Below are 18,679 nucleotides of genomic sequence, written 5' to 3'. Positions count from 1 at the left end.
ATCAGCGCTGTGCATCTTTCAGTGCATGTGTTTTGTAAGTGGTTCTGCAGTCAAACAGCCACCTGTTGTTGCGCTACGATCGGCCGCCACCGCCGCCGCCGCCAACAGCATTGGATGCAGAAGTGCTGCTTTCCTAACCTCACCGGGACCATTAACAGCTCAAACTAGCCGCCATTCCTTGTTTGCCGGGAGTGTAGCAGTCGGGAGTGTTTACTGCTGGCCAGGTGAGCGAAACCTCTCCACCTGACTCGCGTGCCGCCGCTTGAACCGGCGCGAGGGGTCGTAAAGCTAACAAGGCGGTTGAAAACCTTTACGCTAGGTTAACGTTATTGGCAGGCTGTAAAATTGTGAAGAGCACTGCAGTCCAGGGGGCGCCGCAGCTCTCGCATCGCAGTCGTCAGCGTTCTCTGCCTCCGAATCTCATTCTGCTTGTTTCCTGCGCACGCATTTTGAAAGCCGCCCTGCTTTCACTCTCGCAGAGGAATTTCACCCGGCGACATCACGCCTGGATGAGCTGCAGATCCGATCGGATCTGAAACTGGAGACTTTGCTCCGCTGTACTTCCTCGGGAGCGAATGGAACGACAACTTTTTCTCCCCTTTTTTTCTGCGTTTCGCCAACCAGCTCTGCCACAGCTGCTCCCGTCTGACCGGGTCTGCTCTCTGTCGCTTCCAATCCCGTCCTGGTCAGTTTGTGCCGGGCGGGATTGGAGACGGAGGCGGTGCTTTCCAGGAACAAACCCCTCTCCTCGCGCGTCGATATTCCCTCGCGTAGAACTTAGCGCTAGCGCGGGGTCGCGGTGGGTAAGGTTACAGTGACGGCGCGGCAAAGTGCTCACGCTGGTGGAGCCGCAGGCTGCTCAATATGTGATCAGATAACACGGGACCTCAACCTGTTATCTTATCTGCCGGTGTAAGCCAAGACCTGCCGGCCGAAACGTGAGAGCCTGTCTGCTGAGGGCGCATGAGGCGGAGACGTGCAGGATACGCGGCGTTGCGCGGACGCGCAGAGTTCGTAGACCTGCGGGTTTGTAGCATCAACGCGCTGATCCCGTGCAGCTCCCAACTGCAGGGGGCAGCGGTTGCTGTTACCACTGCTGCCAGTTGCAAATTCGCGAGTTGTTTTCAGTGAGGGCCTCCTGCTTCAGGAGTTTAAAAGCAACGCGCTGAGGCCTCAAATCACTGTTTTCATCTTCCATCCAATCAGGTTGGTCAGCGAGCAAAGTGCAGGCCGACCTCCAGGAAGTCGTCCGAGTCTTAATATTAGAGGAAGTGAAGAATCTCTGACCTTTATTACAGACAATATGAGATCATGGAGCTGAAATCAGCACAGTGGATATTTCGCTGGTGGTTTTGCCATGTGTTCAGCCTCTTTGCTCGATTTTGGCAACTCCTGAGTGCGTCTCTCATATCCATCTGCTAAACCACAGAGGTAGAAGGAGAGGGTTTCAGAAGGGGTGAGGTGTGTTAATTATTGCAGGCGAGCAGAAGGTGAGCAGCACCTTTGTTTTGTCGGGGGGTCCGTGGCCTCAACAAGGCACATGTGACTGGTAGAGAAATCAAGAGTGTAATTAGAGGAGAAATGAGACTTAAGCGTCCATTTTTATTTATTTATTCATTTATTTTGAAGGAGGCCTGCTGGTGTGGAACAAAGACTGGGGTGTATCGCTGATAATTACTGGCTCCCACTCACAGTCACTCGCAGCCTGTTCAGTCTGCCCAGTGCATTAGACTCATAAATCATCGCCCTGCCTTCTCTTCAGAGCCAGTCTCTCTCTCTCTCTCTCTCTCTCTCCCCCCCTCTCTTTCTCGCCCACTCCCCCCCCCCCCTCTCTCTCTCTCCCTCTCTCTCCCTCTCCCTCTCTCTCTCTCTCTCTGTGCCGACGCCGCAGTGCAAGCCGCTCGGCTCGTCTGCACCGTTTCCATGGAAACTGGCTACTCTGCAACCGAAAAAGAAAAAAATAAATAAATAAACGGAAGAAGTGTGGCGGAAGGGGAGGGAGAGATGAGAGGAGGGGAGTGTGTTGTGTTTACTACACAAACCCGTCAGCACTGGCACAAGTCTCCGTTATTTCCCTCCGTGACTGTCAGTCACCGTCATGCTCCGCCCCTCACCCCAGTCACCTCCACCCACTCCCTGGACTGTTTCCTCCACCTTTAAATTTTTCATGGGTCCGCTAAGCCCTCGCCCGCCCCGCCCGCCCCGCCCGCCCCGCCCGCCCCGCCCCTCCCCTGTCTCCACCCCCACCTCCCCCGACCCCCCGTCTGGTAACCCACTTTGGATGCGTGCAAACAGTGTATTAATGGCTCTAAACTCAGCTGATCAATGGGGGCCGCCTCATAATGGAACCATCGATCCTGGGCCACCATCGGATCTGGATTGGGCTCCCGCCTCCACTTTCACACGCCAGCGGAGGGCGGCAGTGGGAGGGGGAGGGCGGCAGTGGGAGGGGGAGGGGGCGGGGAGGTGCGAGTGGTTTCGTGCTCCGACTATCGAGAGGGAAATTTTTAGGTTGTCAACAGCTGGACCTCGCAACGGGTTTCCTTTGACCGGGTCTTATCGGTGTCTACCAGGGTGGACTGTCGCCCTGAAGGTCAGAGGGTGAAGTCCCTGGTTGCCACTGAGACTTTTAGTGCTCGGAGATTTGCACAAACCGGGTGCGTCGCAAAAAAGATTTAATTTTTCCTCCACTCAGTGTAAAGATGCGGTCAAGGAATGATACGGAAAGAAAATAGTTCCCTGAGATCCGATTTGCTACGTGGACTGTGGGTGGATCTTCACCGGAGGGTAGAACTTTGGGTCTTTGGTTTTCTGGCATCCACAGGGTGTCTCCAGCAGTGCCTGGCCACAAAAACACTCCCAGACTGAAGATGGTTACAAAAAAACATTTTTGTTTTTGGTGCAAGAGCTGAGCTTCAGTGCAACAAAGCAACGGTTTTTAAAATGTTAAAAAAAAAGAGGTGATGAGGAGGAGGAGGAGGAGGAAGGGGAGAGGCGGTAGTTGAGGAGGGAAAGGAGGAGGAAGAAGAGGATGAGCGTTCCAACAAACAAATTGTGGTCTTGGCTGCTCAGCATTTCCCCTCTGAATGTCGTGTAGCTGCACTGGTGAGCTCATGGCAGCAGTGATTATGTGAACAAGCATGTATCACTGTCTGCTCCGCTGCTGCTGGTGCTGCTAGTGGCTGAGGACAGATGACCGAGTCTGCTTACACAAGATGACTCACTCACAGTGGTTAGTGGTCACTTCAGTCTGGTAACACAGTCACCGGAGACAGAAACAAAAACACGGCAGGGTTTTTACACTGTAACAAGTCAAAGGCGCTCCTCTGGCAAGTCATGTCAAAGGCCTCGGCTCAGCTCAAGTAGTTGAAGCCGCACGATGCGTCTCAATGCCACCTGCCTGAAATCAAACCTGCTTTTCTCTCCCAGGAAGCCTCCAGTTTTCCCTAACAGGACTCTTTTCCTCTTGCAGAACTCCCAGAAGAAAAGAGGAGCAAGACCCAATAACAAGCCTGACAAGAAGCTGTGCCCGCAGGTAACACACACACACACACTCACACACTTTCCCTTGCACTCCCTCCCCAGACCTGTGCAACTAATCAATAAAAGAGAGGAGCCGGACCACCGAGACACACCGAGAGTGGCATTTTACAGACCAAACACGTCCAGACAAAGCAACGTGTGATTCCAGCCGTGTCTGTCGGTTCTTTTAGGTAACGTTTGACGGCCAGTCGAGGTGACCGCTGTTCTTTCCGGAGAAAGAAGAGGGAGTCTTGTTGAGATCTAGATATGAAACTGCTGCAAATTTGCCAAAAAAAAAGCCCAAAACAAAACAAACATATTGTAAATGTTAAAAATGTAGATGTTTTTTGTTTTGTTTTTTTTAATTATGGATGCTGCTAATTAGGCAGTTTGGACATTTTTGACAATATTCACCAAAGAGACTCTTGTTGAGTCCAGTATTTCCTTTGAAAAGCAGCATCATTCAAAAGAAAAGTGAAGAACCCTGTTCTGCAATAGACAGACAGGCATTGTATCCAATCACTTTTCAACATTGTTTAAAAAAAAAAAAAAAAAGCATATTTAAGATTTAAGATTGATGTGGGAAATAAATCTGCTGGACGCTGGAATCATTGCATCTGCAGCATTGCATCAGATGCGTGGAGTAAATTCAATTGCGATAGTGTAAGTGAAGCCTCACAATTCTACACAGTCCAACAACGAAAAGCCCCAAAAGTGCAACATAAAGGAATAGAGTCATGTGCATGTGTCAGCGTTCCTGTCTGCAGTGTTTCCACGCTCCGTGTCGCCACGGACGGGCGGCTAAAGGCAGGAGAGGCCAAAGAATAAGTAGAGAGAGTGAATAAAAATTGCAACATCATCATCATCATCATCATCATCATCATCATCATCATCATCATCATCATCACCACGTTAGTTTTCCTGGTTTCAGCACCACCCCAGGCAGCTGTCATCCCTGCACAGACAGCGGAGGACGTGAGAAACATGATCCCCGCACTGAGCAGAGCTCCACAGTGTGACCAGTCAAACCGCCAGGACCAGCAGAAATTCACTGTTTACATCTTAATGGCCCGAGGAAGTGGGGACTTTGGGAGTGAAGTGAACCAGTTGGATATTGTTGCATATTGCAAATCTCGAGCCACTCCTGACTGGCTCGCCACATGTTGTACCCAAAAGACAGACCCGAGGCCAGTGCAATACTTTCCGGGTCCTCCTGGACAACTGATGTTCCATGGCTTTCCATAGTTGCGGCTCAATCGGTTCAGGAGTTGAAATAAAGCAAAGTAGTCAAGGATCAGAGGCATTTCTTGCAGGTTTACTGACAGATGAAAAGTTGTACAGCAACCTGGGGTCATCCAGAATTACACCAAACAAGACAACTACATCCTATGACGCACTGACGATGCACACAATGATCCCCCAATGATGAACCCATAATGATGCTGGAGCACATGCAGTTTTAAAGAGTCCAGCATGTGAAAAAATAGTGTCTCCTGTCCTATGGACATCCCAAGAAGGTGTTGTTCTTGTACCAAAGCTACAGCTGCTCTCTTATAAGGAGTGGCTATACCAACAGATCTCGAGCTGGTCTTGCAACCTCTGACCTGCTATGGCATATTCTTGTCTTGTGGTCACTCGCCAGCTGCAGATGTCCATCAAGGGACAGACTATTTTGGCGTTGGTCAGTGTCCTTGCTGCTCAAACCATGTATATTCCATTTTAAACCACCACAATATCGAAAAAGGCCTTTTACTGCAGCTTTTCAGTACATTCTGGTGGTTCCGGATCTTCTTAACTTTCATATGAAAATAAATAGTCCTGCTATTACATCGTACTGCAGACAAGCAGATGTCTTCGTTCCGTTTACATTTTCATGGCTGTTTTTTTCTGCTGCTTCTTCTGAGTGACACTAACAAAGGCTTGTGCAAGACTTTTCTCCTGAATGCTACTTCAAACACTGTTCTCCTCTCCTCCTATGCGTCGCTTTAACCTCCAGACTGAATCCAAAGTGGACACAAAAAAAGGGTTTTTCTTTAACCAACCTGCCCTGCCAAAAAAAAAAATCCTTCGTGTTTGATCCTTCCGCCGTGTCGCTGCCTGCCAGCGTTTCCCTCCATGACCTATTTCCTCTGGGGAATGCACCCGTGTCTGTCCAAACAAACACAGGCACCTCCTCTATTCCCCTTGTGCTTCTCCACCTCAGTTCTGCAATTGCTCCAGCTCTCCGTTTCTTTTCTTTTACTCCCCCAGCAGGTAGTTGTTTGCGGTGTCATCTTTGCACAGCAAGTTTTGTTGTTTTGGTCGGGTTGCAGATCATGTGTCAGGTGCTAGCAGTGAATGGCTCCCTCCTGCCCTCGCTCCTTTCCGCGAAACACAAATAGCTCAAACGCTGCAGACAGACCTTTGTTTCTCTCTGAGAGAAAAAAGAAAACAGAAAACCTCCATGAACCTTGTGGATTTGCTCGGAGGTGCTTAGAGATGCAGATGAAAAAAAAATCCCACGGGACTAACGTATCTCCGCAACAACCGTGTTTTCTCCGCTCCGGATGATTTCTCTCTCTGTGTTATTGAAAGCCAGCCTCCCTCTGCAGGCCAACTGCGCACCATAAATGGCCGTGGATTCGCTGGCTCACGGCGCCCCTTAATGTGGCTGGAAGCGCTCGGCAGACTGTAAAACAAACACGGCCACAAAGCCGCTCGTGAGGAGCGGGTGCGCGGGGGTTCACCTGAGCTCAGGTCAGCGCTCGTGTAGTCTGGAGATGGAACGAATCCTGCGTAAAAAAAAAAAAAAAAAGGGGGGAATGTTTCAAGTAAGATTTTGCAGTTCAAGACATCTGGATTTTGCTTTCGAAAACTTTGATGCTAGCTACTTATATAGATTTACATTCGAGTCGCCGGCAGGATGTTTTTGGGCCATGGCGGCAGACAAATACTGCAAAGATTGCAAAGTACAAACCACGTAGTTTGTAACGGTGTCCCAAAGAACGCTTCAAAGGTCTTTACCGAATTTCACATCAATATGGAGTGGCACTGCCACTTGAAATGGAGACACGTGGCCATCTGGAAGTTGTGAACACTTATCCAATCGAAATCGTCTCGCTAGTTTTGGCCGGTCCAAAGAGCCAATAAACCCACCCTGATGAAACCACTGTTCTGCGTGCAACCCCAACAACCGCCAACAGATGGCAAGCTGATTTATATGCAGGATGCGACTGGGCGTTTAAGCGGTTGAGAAGTGTCCTGATTGGTCAGCAGATCTGAGGAGACTTGGCACATTGAAGCAGGTGCAGGCCAGGTGCCAGTTGTGTCATTGTCATTATTCACTGTGTGCACTTTGGGAAAATAATAGTGCTCATTAATATTTGAAGTGGTTGTAGCAGTTATTCCTGTTTTAGAACGGAATGCCTGGAAGACCGTAGATAAGTGGGTTTTCAGGAGTTTATCCTTTGTGTTTTTTTAGCGAGAAAGCCTCCGGAGGAACAAACTCAGCGTGACTCTGACTTCATCCGTAACCCAAAAGCCAAAGTTGTTGGGAAAAAAAACCTCTTTGTCCTCCTCCTGTAAGATAGAGCTAATCTTAACTAGCGTGAAAAGTCGATTGGTCCCAGTTTGGCCGTAGCACTGTTGGTTCCTTTTACTGTCTTTTTTTTTTGGGAAAGATGGTGACAAAAAATGTCGTTCTTTTTTTTTTTCTTAAAAAAAAAAGACAGGATTTACAGAAATTAAGCACATAAAAGATGCTGACCAATGGAAAACATCATGTGCTTCACACATGACCTCCTCTGCCCACAGCCGTGGTCTGGATGGACTGAAAAGCCTGAGGGAACAATTAGGCAGCTTCACAATCTTTGTCCCTCTGTTCACCAGTCAACTCTTGTTCAGGCAGTCTAAACTTCACTTGCCTTCCTTCTGTTCCTGTCTCTTTGATGGAAACTTTAAAGTTCAGTTTTGTCTTTCTTCTTTTTAGACCTTGTGAGTTATTTCTTTCTTTTCAGCTTCCCTATTACAAACTGGCAATCGGCTGCGGTTTTGTTTCCGAATGGTTCGTGCACATTCAGATTCAGGGTTTTAATAATTGATTCATCTATTCAGCAGATGCCACAACCCATAAGCCTGCAAACGTGTCAGACCCTCTGTGATACCGCCGAGGCTTCTCGCGTCGTCTCAGTCGCTTTGTTCTCTTTTTCTGTGCGTCGCTGCCGCTGCAGGAGGACAGTTCCGACCTGAAGTGTCAGCTCCACTTTGCCAAAGAGGAATCTGCACTGATGTGCAAGAAACTCACCAAGCTGGTGAAGGACGGCGAGGCCATGAAGGAGGAGCTGGCCAAGTACAGGTCGCTGTACGGAGATGTGGACGCCACGCTCACCGTGGAGGAGGTGAGGACACGGGAGAGAAGGAGCGCTCGCACGACTTCCGCAGGCTTTTTGGGAGATTGTCGGATTTGCTCTGATGTGTCTCATGCGTTATTAAGGCAGGCAGATATGGAGTCTATTTAAAAAAAAAAAAAAAGCCTGAAAAGAAGAAGAGCTTGAAGAATTGATTCAATCTTAAGAACTAAGTGAAGCTCAGAAAACTTATTAAAAACTCACTCAGGACAAATCACATTTCTTTTATTTCATGGTTTTTATTTCATGTTTTCCACCACTGAGGTTCAACGTTTTCGTCTTCTTTGTGACTTAAAGCTAACTGGTGCCCAAAATCAACACTAAAACCGTCAGGTTCTATTTCTTTTTAGTTTCCTGATTAAAACCAGTTTTGGAGTGATAAATTTCACTGTGCCGCTTCATACGAAGCCAGCCACTGCAACATGGAGCCAAGACCAACCAAGACCAGGTCCTGGCTCAAAGCATAGTTTGCAATTTTCCCAAGAACCTGTAAAGCAGCTCCTGGAGACTCTTTAAAGAGCATCCACACCCTTTGTACACATATAAACCCAAATAGTTCTTGTTTCCTGTTGCCAAAAAAAGGCCTGGGAAAACTCTATCATGGTGCTTTGTTGTGGAAAAAAACAACACTAACAAAGCTCAACACTCAGAGATAATGAGTATGAGAATAAAAGAAAAAAAAACAGCTCAGTCGCTTGATGAGTGTTTAATTGTTCGACCACCCAGGTTGCCGACTCCCCGCACACCCGGGAGGCCGAGATCAGAGTTCACCTGAAGCTGGTGGAGGAGGAGGCCAACCTGCTGAGTCGGCGCATCGTGGAGCTGGAGGTGGAGAACCGAGGCCTGCGGGCCGAGATGGACGACATGAAGGGAGCGCCGGGTTGGTTTAAGACTCACCTCTACGCTTTGTTGGACATTTTGTAATTAACTTCTCAAGGAGCCCCCCCGGCTTGCCGACGGAGGAGCCGAGTCATATTGGACTTGATAGGGAGACTAAGCCGAGGAATTGGTTTATGCAAAACACGACCTCGTTTCTCAGTAGCGAGCATGCTAGCTTACATTACATTAGCATTAACAGCAAAACCTCACTGCAGACGTCTGTGTGCGATTTTAAAGGATTTAGTACACATGCAGCTGTGTGTAGCCTTAAAGTCTATAGTTTGAGCTAGCAGCTAGCTTAGCGCTAAAACAGGACGTGAGGTCCCAGAAGTCTGGGGTGAAACGAACATGTGTGTTTAGCTGTCTGTGGATGTAGGAACGTGCTAATTCTTAGTAGTTTAGTGCCAGCGTTGTGATGAATTATTGCATGCGCTAGCTAGATTTTGCTCTTGTCCTGTTTCCTGGTTGGTTGGTACATTGAATTGGTAGTATCATGTGGCCAAACTTTTAAGACAAATAGAAATGTTTGTGATAGCAGGTACTTAAGGATTATGCTCCTTTTCTCTTCAACACATGGACTTTTTGAAATGAAAGTTTTTATTTAAATGGTTTCTTGCTTTTCTTTTCTTTTTGCTCCACCCAGATGGTCCTCAGGAACTGTCCGGCATCGGCGGCGGTCTCGGAGCAGGACTCGGCGGCACCATGGTACTCAGTGGAGGGGCTTCATCAGAGAACGTCATGGAGCTCCAGAGACACCTTCAGTTCGTGGAGGAGGAGGCGGAGCTGCTGAGGAGGTCGCTGATCGAGATGGAGGAGCAGAACAAGCTGCTGATGAACGAGATCAACCGCTACAAGTCGGAGCTGCCGCCGACGCTCTCGTCCAACTCCCTGTCGTCGCTGGCCGACGGGCTGCTGAACGACAGCCCGGTGCACGCCATACAGGAGGGGGCGGTGCTCATCAGCACGGACACGCCCACGCAGGACGAGGAGCTGAGGCTGTCGAGGCTCCAGGTCGGCGAGCTGAGCGGGAAGGTGAAGAAGCTGCAGTACGAGAACCGAGTACTTCTGTCCAACCTGCAGCGCTGCGACCTGGCCTCCTACCACGCCCCCTCCTCATCATCGTCATCATCCTCGCTGCGACTGGTCCTGGAGACGGAGGCCGAGGCCGGAGACTCAGCAGAGTGCCTTCCCACCAGGTAGGAAAGAAACGTTTCACCAGCCGGGCTTCACACGGAGCCAAATATCCCAAATCTAATTAGGTCAGGAGCCATAAAACCAAATCGAAATGCTCCATATCAACACCTTAATTGGAATAAACTATATGATAATCGGATCTTGAGCTTTGATTAATCATGTGATGTTTTCAGCCGTCTGTGCTTTTAAAAAAAATGGCTGTTCTGGTTCTATGTGGTGACACACGTAAACACCGGATCAGAATAGATCGTGTCACATGTAAACAGCTGACTTGAAATCTTCTTCGTAATGACTTCAATCAGAAATGAATGCAAAAAAGTCTGCTCGTAAACCCAAGTACTGATAGTGAATCAAGTTCCAGTTAAGTGGTGCTTAAACATGACGATGACTTACTTCTGTATTTTGCCAATTGCTCTCAAATAAAAAGGGAGCTCGCTTTTCTGTGCCGAATTGTTTTCAGCTAAACTTGAGAGGCTGCCCTCACTGAGCTTCCCTGAGCCTCCTCCGTCTATTTCTTCCAGCCCGCCTCACCGGAAAGAGCCAGTAGGGGGCGAGAACGACGGCCAGGAGATCAGAGAGCGGAAGAAGAAGACGGAGGACACCTCGGACGCCACCGCGTCCTCGCTCCCAGGCTGCCTGGGCCAGAGGGACAGCGAAGTCCTCCTGGCCATGAGGGACCAGGCTCGGCTGGTTTCCACGGCCATCCAGCTCCTCACCTCCCCAGAGTCCAGCTGCCTCCACGCCTCCCCGGCCGGACATCGCAAGCTGAGCAGCGGCGGCGGAGACGAGGCGGCCGCTGAACCGTGCGACACAGAGAAGCCTTCGCTGCCCAGCCAGGTGCGGGACCTAGACCTTAGACCTAGACCTAGACCTAGTCCTATACATAGACTGAGACCGAGACTTAGACCTAGAGGTGGGCAAACTTTTTGACTGGTGGGCCATTAGAGATTGTAAAATTTGACAGGGGCCGAAGGGGCCGGGGCAGGAGCAGGTGGGTGGAGTGTTTTGGTGACCCACCTTATAGGAGAAAAAATATATTGTGGGATATGTAGAAAACATGTGCTTTAATGTCAATTTAAAATGAACAAAAGCATGACAATAAAATACCTGTCTGTAAAACCCTACAGCAATTAGCTCTTTATTGAAATAACTCTTAAAACACTGAAAAAAGGTTTTTGAAATACAGCTGTTTTATTAGGTACTTACTTACCAACATATGACCCCCCCAGGCCGTAGTTTGCCCATGCCTGACTCAGACTGAGACTGAGACCTAGCCTTAGACCTAGACTTAGACCTAGACATAGATTGTGACCTAGACTTAGATTGAGACTTAGACCAAGACCTAGACTTCGACTGAGATCTTGACTTAGACCTAGACTTTGACTGAGACATAGTTTGTGGCCTAGACTTAGACTTAGACTTAGACCTAGACCCTGACTGAGGCCTAGACCTAGACCTAGACCAAGACATAGACTTAGACTTAGACTTAGACTGACTTTATTTATCATAAAGATTTGCATCAAAATGAAATCACCATGCAAAGGCTCAGTGCACAAGGAATAATGACACTATTATTTAGAGCAGGGGTCACCAACCTTTTTGGCACTGAGAGCTACTTCATGGGTCCTGAGCCGTACGAAGTCTGCGGGCTACTCATGAGGTCCAGTTTGCTAGATTCTCCTGAAATAACAAACTCTCTGAGTTATGTATTATTATTATTAATGATACTTATCTATGTGAAGACACTTATCAAGCTCACGAGTTCTCAATAATTATCAAAAATGACTTAACAAGGTTGGATAAAATTGAATTTTAAACGCAGCTCAGCGAGCTGTGCAACTTTTCCAACGGGTTTGAGGGGCTCCTCATGAGGTCCTTGGGGGCAACTTGGTGCCCGCGGGCGCCACGTTGGTGACCCCTGATTTAGAGAATATACAATAATATACAAATTCAAATAATATTAGAAAAACTTTTGAATAAAAATAAACAAGGATAAATATAAATACATTGCACTTCCCGAAGGACACTGTTTCAGAGCTGAGCGTGAGTCAGCGAGTCATTGGAACATTTGTTCGTTTTGAAATCGTCTTCCAGTTCCAACAGTTTTTCACAGGATCTTTTCATGATGGATGTGGCACTTTGAAAAACATTCCATCTGACAGAAACTAACTGATTGTTCCATCTACTCGTTGATCAATGAGGATCCTGGCCATCAATCCAACTCGTATTTCTTTGCCCCCCCCCCCACCCTGCCCTCCGCCACCCTGCAGGTCTGCGAGCTGTCCGACCTTGGGGACAGGCCACTAGTTGGCGCTCTGACCAGCAGGCTCCAGGCCCTGCAGGCACAGCTGCAGACATTCGTGGAGCGAGTGGACGGCCTGGCTAAACCCGCGCTAGGTGGGCGGGACCCTGCGGAGGAGGAGGGGGGGTGCGGCCGTCCCGGTTCCCCTCCTCGTCCTGCAGACAGCCAGTCTGCCGCCAACAAGGTAAATGCTAGAAAACACACAATCTTTTTTTTTTTTCCTCGTCACCCTCTCTCTTTCATTAGTTCTTCAATCAGGATTACTTTTTTTTTTTTGTTCTTGTCACAAGTTTTGCAGTATTTTTTTTTTCGTTCTATCTTGTGTTCAGTCAACTGCTTAATCATCGGTTTGGCTGACAAACACTCCCAGTCGCCATCTGAGCTGCCGCTGCTTATTTTTCTTCTTTTTTTTTTCTCCTCGCTCTGGAGGGTTTACACAAGGAGCTCAGATCTAAGGAGTCACTAATCTGATGTGAAATTAATAAGAAAAAGGAGGGGGGTTGGGGGGGGGGGCGGGGATCCTGCCTGGTCATGATCAAACAGAGCCACACAAGCCTGTTTCAGAAATTTCAAATTTTTTCGAGCAGCTGAGCTGTGGGTGTAAACATCTGGACGCGACGCCACCCTCGTCCTCTGCATGCTGCTGGACGCCCCCCCCCCCCCCCCCCCGCTGACCTGCTGTTGACCTTTGGGGCCTCAAATGGAGCCTGTTGGCGACGAGGGTGAAGAAAGCTTTGCTCATTGTTCCCCTTGTCACCTCGACAAGGCCTGGTTGTTTTTGTGTGGCGTGCCTAGGGGGGGGCATCCAGGCTTCCTTCATGATTTATTCACATGAAAACGCTGCGGTGAAGCTTTGAAGAGGAGGGCGACTTGGTCATGCAATAATTTGACAGTTCTTTGTTCTCTGTTGTTCCTGATAATTAGAGCTGGGGTTGATCTTATCCTGCTTAAGGTGTTTGCTAATCTCTTGGTGGGAAATTTTATTGAAGTTTTTGTTCAGTGTTTGTCCTATTTCTTTCCCCCTCGGCTTTGCTGGGGGGGGGGGACACAAAAAGCAAACTAAAGTTAAACAATCAACCAACAAATTAAATCTCTCAAATCCACTGGCAGTCAATTTTCTGTTAATGAGGCTTTTTAAAGGTCCCGAGGAAATAAAAGGTTGTTGTTTTTAGTTTCTTTAGTTTTGAAATTTGGTGTATTGACAAAACTGGAAACATTTGCAGCTTCGAAATACAGTTTCAAACTGGGAGATTTGGTGGAATTCTTGTTCCCAGAATGGTTGCGCTCACCAGAGCCTCCATCCACTCATTGCCGAGGGCCAAATATTTCACTTTGAGGTGAACTGCTCCTTTAAAAAACAGCTTCTCACTTTGCCCGCTTGCGCCGCACACGCTAACGCTTTGACTCCATTAGAGGCCGACTGAGTCCCGACACCCCTCCGACCTCTCCTCCCTGTTCTCTTCTCTCTCTCTCTCTCTGTCTCACCCCCTCCTCCCCCCCGCTCCCTCTCTCTGCACGGGCACCATGACGACGCTTTCTGCACCTCCACCATCCACCTCTTCCTCCCCCATGCACCTCCTGTCCTCCTTCCGCTCCTCCTCAACACCCCCCCCCACCCACCCACCCCCGGCCTACTGCGTCACCCCGATGCTCGGTCGCCCTGGTTTGCTCTGACCTCTCATTCTAACCGCCTTGCTCCTTCTCTCGCCCTCTTATTCGTCTTGTATCTTCCCCCTCCGTCCCTCTTCCTCCCATCCCTTCATCTCTCCTTCCTCCTCCTCCTCAGCCATTCATTCTGCCCTCCATCCTCCTGTTCGTTCTCTTCTCCACTCTGTCCTTCTCCTCTCTGACCAAGCTCTTCTTCCTCTACATCCTTTTCTTTGTCTTGTGAGGTTCATTCTCAACGTCTCCTTTGTTTCTTTACCATCTTTCTCGACATTGTCATACGGACGGACGCCACCTTTTTCATTTTGTTTTTATTTTTATTTTTTGTACATTTCTTATTCTTATCCTTGTGTTTTTGTTTGCGTCTTGTTCTCCTTTCATTTGTGTCACTCCTGTTCCCCCTCTTTTTGTTTCTGTTCCGCGACTTCTCCCCCTCCCCCGTCCCTCTCTTTCTCCTCTACGTTTTGTTCTCTTTTTGTTTTTGTTTTTGTTTTGTTTGTTCCTTCATTAACTTGCCCATACATGCAGCAGCCTGACTATAGGGACCAATCAGAGTCGGCGGCGACCAATAGCCAAAGCGAGGACGGCGGCCAATCACAGATCAGCGAGCCTGGGCAGCAGGAAAAGGCTGACGAGGAGGCAGACGCAGTGGTGAGTCGCCGACTTTTTTGACTGGCGCTGATGCACACTTGAGAAAAAATAAAAGGCAACAGTAAAGAAGTCGCAGCCGACGGCAAACAAACACCTTCTTCTGACAAAGAGGAAGTTGTTGTTTTGTTTTTTTTTGTCTTATTCTTTTCACTTCAGGCTTGAAAACAACCAATAGTGCAGCCGGCCCAGTGGGGAGACAGAAATAACTAATCACACAGAGCAACCGTTTGGCATCAAGGTTTTAAATTTGCTTAATCCGCTGTTGTGTTATTTATTCACTGACTACGAATACATCTGGAGGCGAAGCCTTAACCAAACCTGACATCCAGGTTTTTCAGCATCATCTGTCGGCTTCAGGGTCGCCCGCGGTGGTTCGCTTCGACATCACGCCGTCACACCCAGCCACCCGCAGCACTGAGCCCAGCCAGGCTGAGCAGCGGCAGAACAGGGATTTATATGTAATGAACCTGCGTGAGCGCGCTCCTTCTTTTATCTATTTCACCGGGTGTTTGCGGGAAATAGGACGGCTGTTCTCTAAACTGACTAGAAATCCTCTTTAAATCCCCTCCGCGCTTGCAGAACACACCCCGGGCGACACACCCAGCTGCCGCCGCAGCCGCTAAAGAGAAAAGTGACTCACCGTTTGGCAGCAGAATAAACCAATCAGCAGGTCCAAATGTTCCCCCTCGATCCAAGAAGAGAGAACTCGCACAGTTTAGTCGACTGTGTCCCGACATTTGTCCCAGTAAAAACACATTGATAAGACAAAAAGACCAGAAAATCTGATCAGGGTCTGATCTGGTGATCATCTTCACACCAGGTCCTTCATTTGGCCTAATTCTGCATCATATATTAATTCTAGTGATTAAGACGGATTCATTTCTTAGAATTATTGTACCTAAGTCCTCCTTTATAATACATTCTGACAAGGTGCCACCACTGCCTCTGCCTTCCTTCTGCTCACACACACGAGCACACTTTCACGCGTGCTGTAGCAACAGGCCGATGTAAACAGCCACAAACAGTGACTTCACCGCCGGGTGGAAGTGGGCCTGGCAGGAAGGAGGAAAAGAACGCTTTGTTTGGGTTGACCTTTCTGCGGCTTGTCACCATGGCAACCTCGTCTAACATCCCAGACTTGCAGGGCGGCGGCGGCGGCGGCTCACTTTTTATATGCGCCCTGGCTTTTTGTTTGTTTGTTTGTTTGTTTGTGTAACGAGCCTGTCACTGCTAGTTAGCAGCCGTTGGTGAAAACAAGTCGCTAGGAGCCCGTCTGGGTCGGAACATTGGATTTGGATTTGGTCCATTAGGGAGGATAAAGAACCGAACCTGTTAACCTCTCTGCCGTGATGAAAGATTGGGGATGGGATATTAACCATCCCACTCACACACACACACACACACACACACACGATGCACATGACAGCCTTCAGCCCTCTCTCTGGCGGTGGGCGGGTGGGAGGGTGATGGAGTGCACCCACCGGCTGGGCCCAGTGGAGGGTGATGGAAGACATTAGCGGTGCTGAAGCGGGTCGATGCTTCGCACTCACTCAGCAGCCGCACGAGGGCGCGGAGACGGTAGCCGGCCGCAGCCCAGGTGTGAATCACAGCTTGTTGGAGCGCGCGGCTGTCATGTCGAGCTGCCACTCGGGGCCCTTTTTTCTCTCTCCGCTCCGGACTCTTTGCACCCAGCTCATGCCGCACCTGCTGGTTTTTCTTCCCCCTCCTCCAGCACGTCCAGTCTGGTGACCTGCGGGCCATGGTGTCCGATGGGGCGGAGTCAGCAGAGGCCGAGGAGGAGAGGGAAGCGCACGCTCAGAGGGAAAACTCACGCAGACTGGCCGAGGTCAGATTCCGACTGTTTAATTTGTGATAGATTGAACATTTACAACAGGAAAGGAGGTGCCAAGTCCTCAAGTCTCGCATCCTGCCCATCCGTCTTGGAAAGCCGGCAGTGTAACGCAATTCTAGTCAGTCTGATCTGTTCAGTAGTGACGAACCCAGGAAGAGATTTCATTAGAAACCACAGACGGAGAAATCATGTAAGGCGCTGCCAGCCTGAGATGAGATAATTGTCAATAATCCCTACTGGGAGGTTCCATGCAGGAACTTCAATTCCAGTTACGACTCGGAGAGATTAGTGTGAAAACCTCCAAGCTTTTCTTTTCTTTTTCTATTTTTTCTTTTTTTTTTAAGTCCGAGACCCTGCCGTGTTCAATCGGCAGCTTTGTGTTGCAACCCAGCCATCATTATAGCCAGGGTTGAGGGAGGAACAAGCCAAACCTGGCAACCCTTCGGAGAAGCGAATGCTGCATCAGCCCCTTTAAAACCACAAGAAGACAAAATAATGGAAGTTGCTGCGAGTCCAGCTGCTGCTGCTGCTAAAAATAAAATAAAATAAATAAATATCTAGAGTGAAAGCTTCATTTACAGCAGTTTTATCAGAACTGACCGGACTTTTCTCATTTAATTTAGTGAAATAAAGAACCAAACTGAAGAATTTTGTCTGTGGAAAAAAATAAAAGCTTTTCGGCCTTGTCAGAAATTTATAAAAAACATGGCAGCATCTCGGCTAGCCACAGACTGACGAGCAGGTTTGGTTAGTCAAAAAACATATTGTCATGATAATGAGAATACAGGATTGTTTTTGTAGTGTCAAACGAATGCCTTAAAACAAACAGTGTGGGGTTCTTCTTCTTCTCACCTCCTCTCAATCTCCAGCTGCAGGACGAGCACCAGAAGGCCCTCCTGCGCCGGGACTTCCAGCTGCAGAGTCTGGGTCTGCAGGCTCGGCTGCAGCAGAAGCTGTGGGGCCAGGAGAGGAGCCTGCTGGTGCAGGAGTCTCAGCACCTCAAGCAGGCCCTGCTGCTGCTCAGCCTCAAGCTGCGCTGCTTCCTCAAACAGTGGCGGCTGGGATGCAAGAAGGACACCGAGTGGAAGGACGTCCTCGAGGTACGAGGGGCGGGGCCTTTGTTTTTTTTAAGTGATTATTTCTGAGCGCCCCCGAAGGAGATCCTCATTTGACCTTGCAAGAGGATGAGTTCATTTCATGCACCGATGCTACTCTCTGCCAGCTGCTTCACCTAAAAAATTGTTCATTTACAATGTAAGATTTCACTAAAGGGACCTACAGCACTCATTAGATAAAACTAACATTTCTCTCAGGATCCTGTATTGTTGCTATTTCCAATCCTGGACTTCCATGGCGCAACATCACGATTACATTTCCAAAGTGAAAAACTGCAGTGTGACAATTTGCATGTACTGTGTCAAAGGTGGAGAAAGCAAATGAAGTGACGTACAGACTTTTCTGGGCAGCTCAGTCAGATGCTAATGGGATATTATTGGTAGTTGACTGATAAAGTGATTTTAGGACCCTTAAATCCTTAAAAGAAAATTATCTTCATATCATCAAGTTCTACTGATGCACTTGTGAGAGTAGTGACTTCAAATTGAATCCCGTGCTCTCGCCCTGTGACTGGGATGTTCTAGATGAACAGCCTGAAGGACCTCTACCTGCTGTTAGAGGAGGAGAACTTGACAAGCCCCGCCCACCACACTGACAAGATGGCACCTGCGGAGGAGCAGCCGCCGAGCCCGACCATCAAGGTGGGTTGGAGCGACGCTCGGCGTTACTCGCCCAGAGCGAGCCTGGCCAACCTGTCTGTCTCCGGCGTCTCCCTGCAGTCCAGCGCCGTCAGCAGCACCCTGGCGGACCTGAGGGTGGCGCTGCAGGACCTGAGCGGCGAACTGCGGCAGGATAGGCAAGGCTCTCAGGAGCTCACCCAGCAGTTCGCCAAGGCCAAGGCGTCGTGGGAAGTGGAGAGGACCGAGCTGCAGAGTCTCATCACGCAGGTAGGGGGCGCTCCTGTCAGGATGCCTGCGGCTTGTGCAGCCAAGAGAAACATCATTTTAGAATACAGAGAGGGTGATAAAAGAATGAAAACTCTGAAAGTATGGAGGAATCTCAAACAGGTTCGACAAACAGTTGTATTTAACTATTATTTTAAAGTGGCCAACTTTTGCTTGCCTGACGCTTTGGTTGCCAAAAAGCATCTTAGAAGCTGCGGCTGTGTGTCTT

At 48.9% G+C, this 18,679-nt stretch overlaps 1 protein-coding gene across 6 annotated transcripts in view; it reads left to right on the top strand.

The window, feature by feature from the left end:
- Positions 1 to 18,679, top strand: part of mtcl2 (microtubule crosslinking factor 2) — a 70,627-nt gene that overhangs the window by 41,347 nt on the left and 10,601 nt on the right. For 2 of the 6 annotated variants that reach the window (XM_076026151.1, XM_076026154.1), the window contains exons 5-15: positions 3,473 to 3,535; positions 7,731 to 7,898; positions 8,634 to 8,787; positions 9,430 to 9,982; positions 10,502 to 10,817; positions 12,251 to 12,466; positions 14,476 to 14,598; positions 16,331 to 16,444; positions 17,320 to 17,550; positions 18,091 to 18,207; positions 18,286 to 18,453. In XM_076026151.1, the coding sequence (XP_075882266.1) occupies positions 3,473 to 3,535; positions 7,731 to 7,898; positions 8,634 to 8,787; positions 9,430 to 9,982; positions 10,502 to 10,817; positions 12,251 to 12,466; positions 14,476 to 14,598; positions 16,331 to 16,444; positions 17,320 to 17,550; positions 18,091 to 18,207; positions 18,286 to 18,453 (2,223 nt within the window). The remainder of the gene's footprint in view (positions 1 to 3,472; positions 3,536 to 7,730; positions 7,899 to 8,633; positions 8,788 to 9,429; positions 9,983 to 10,501; positions 10,818 to 12,250; positions 12,467 to 14,475; positions 14,599 to 16,330; positions 16,445 to 17,319; positions 17,551 to 18,090; positions 18,208 to 18,285; positions 18,454 to 18,679) is intronic. The other 4 variants (XM_076026152.1, XM_076026153.1, XM_076026156.1 and 1 more) reach the window with 4 other exon arrangements.

Source organism: Nelusetta ayraudi, unplaced genomic scaffold (genome assembly GCF_046127955.1).
Source record: "Nelusetta ayraudi isolate G7.1 ecotype Tasmania unplaced genomic scaffold, CSIRO-AGI_Nayr_v1 ptg000019l, whole genome shotgun sequence".
In the NCBI taxonomy this organism is placed as follows: domain Eukaryota; kingdom Metazoa; phylum Chordata; class Actinopteri; order Tetraodontiformes; family Monacanthidae; genus Nelusetta; species Nelusetta ayraudi.
Note: the sequence above shows the minus strand (reverse complement) of the source record. Positions and strands in the feature narration are given on the sequence as shown.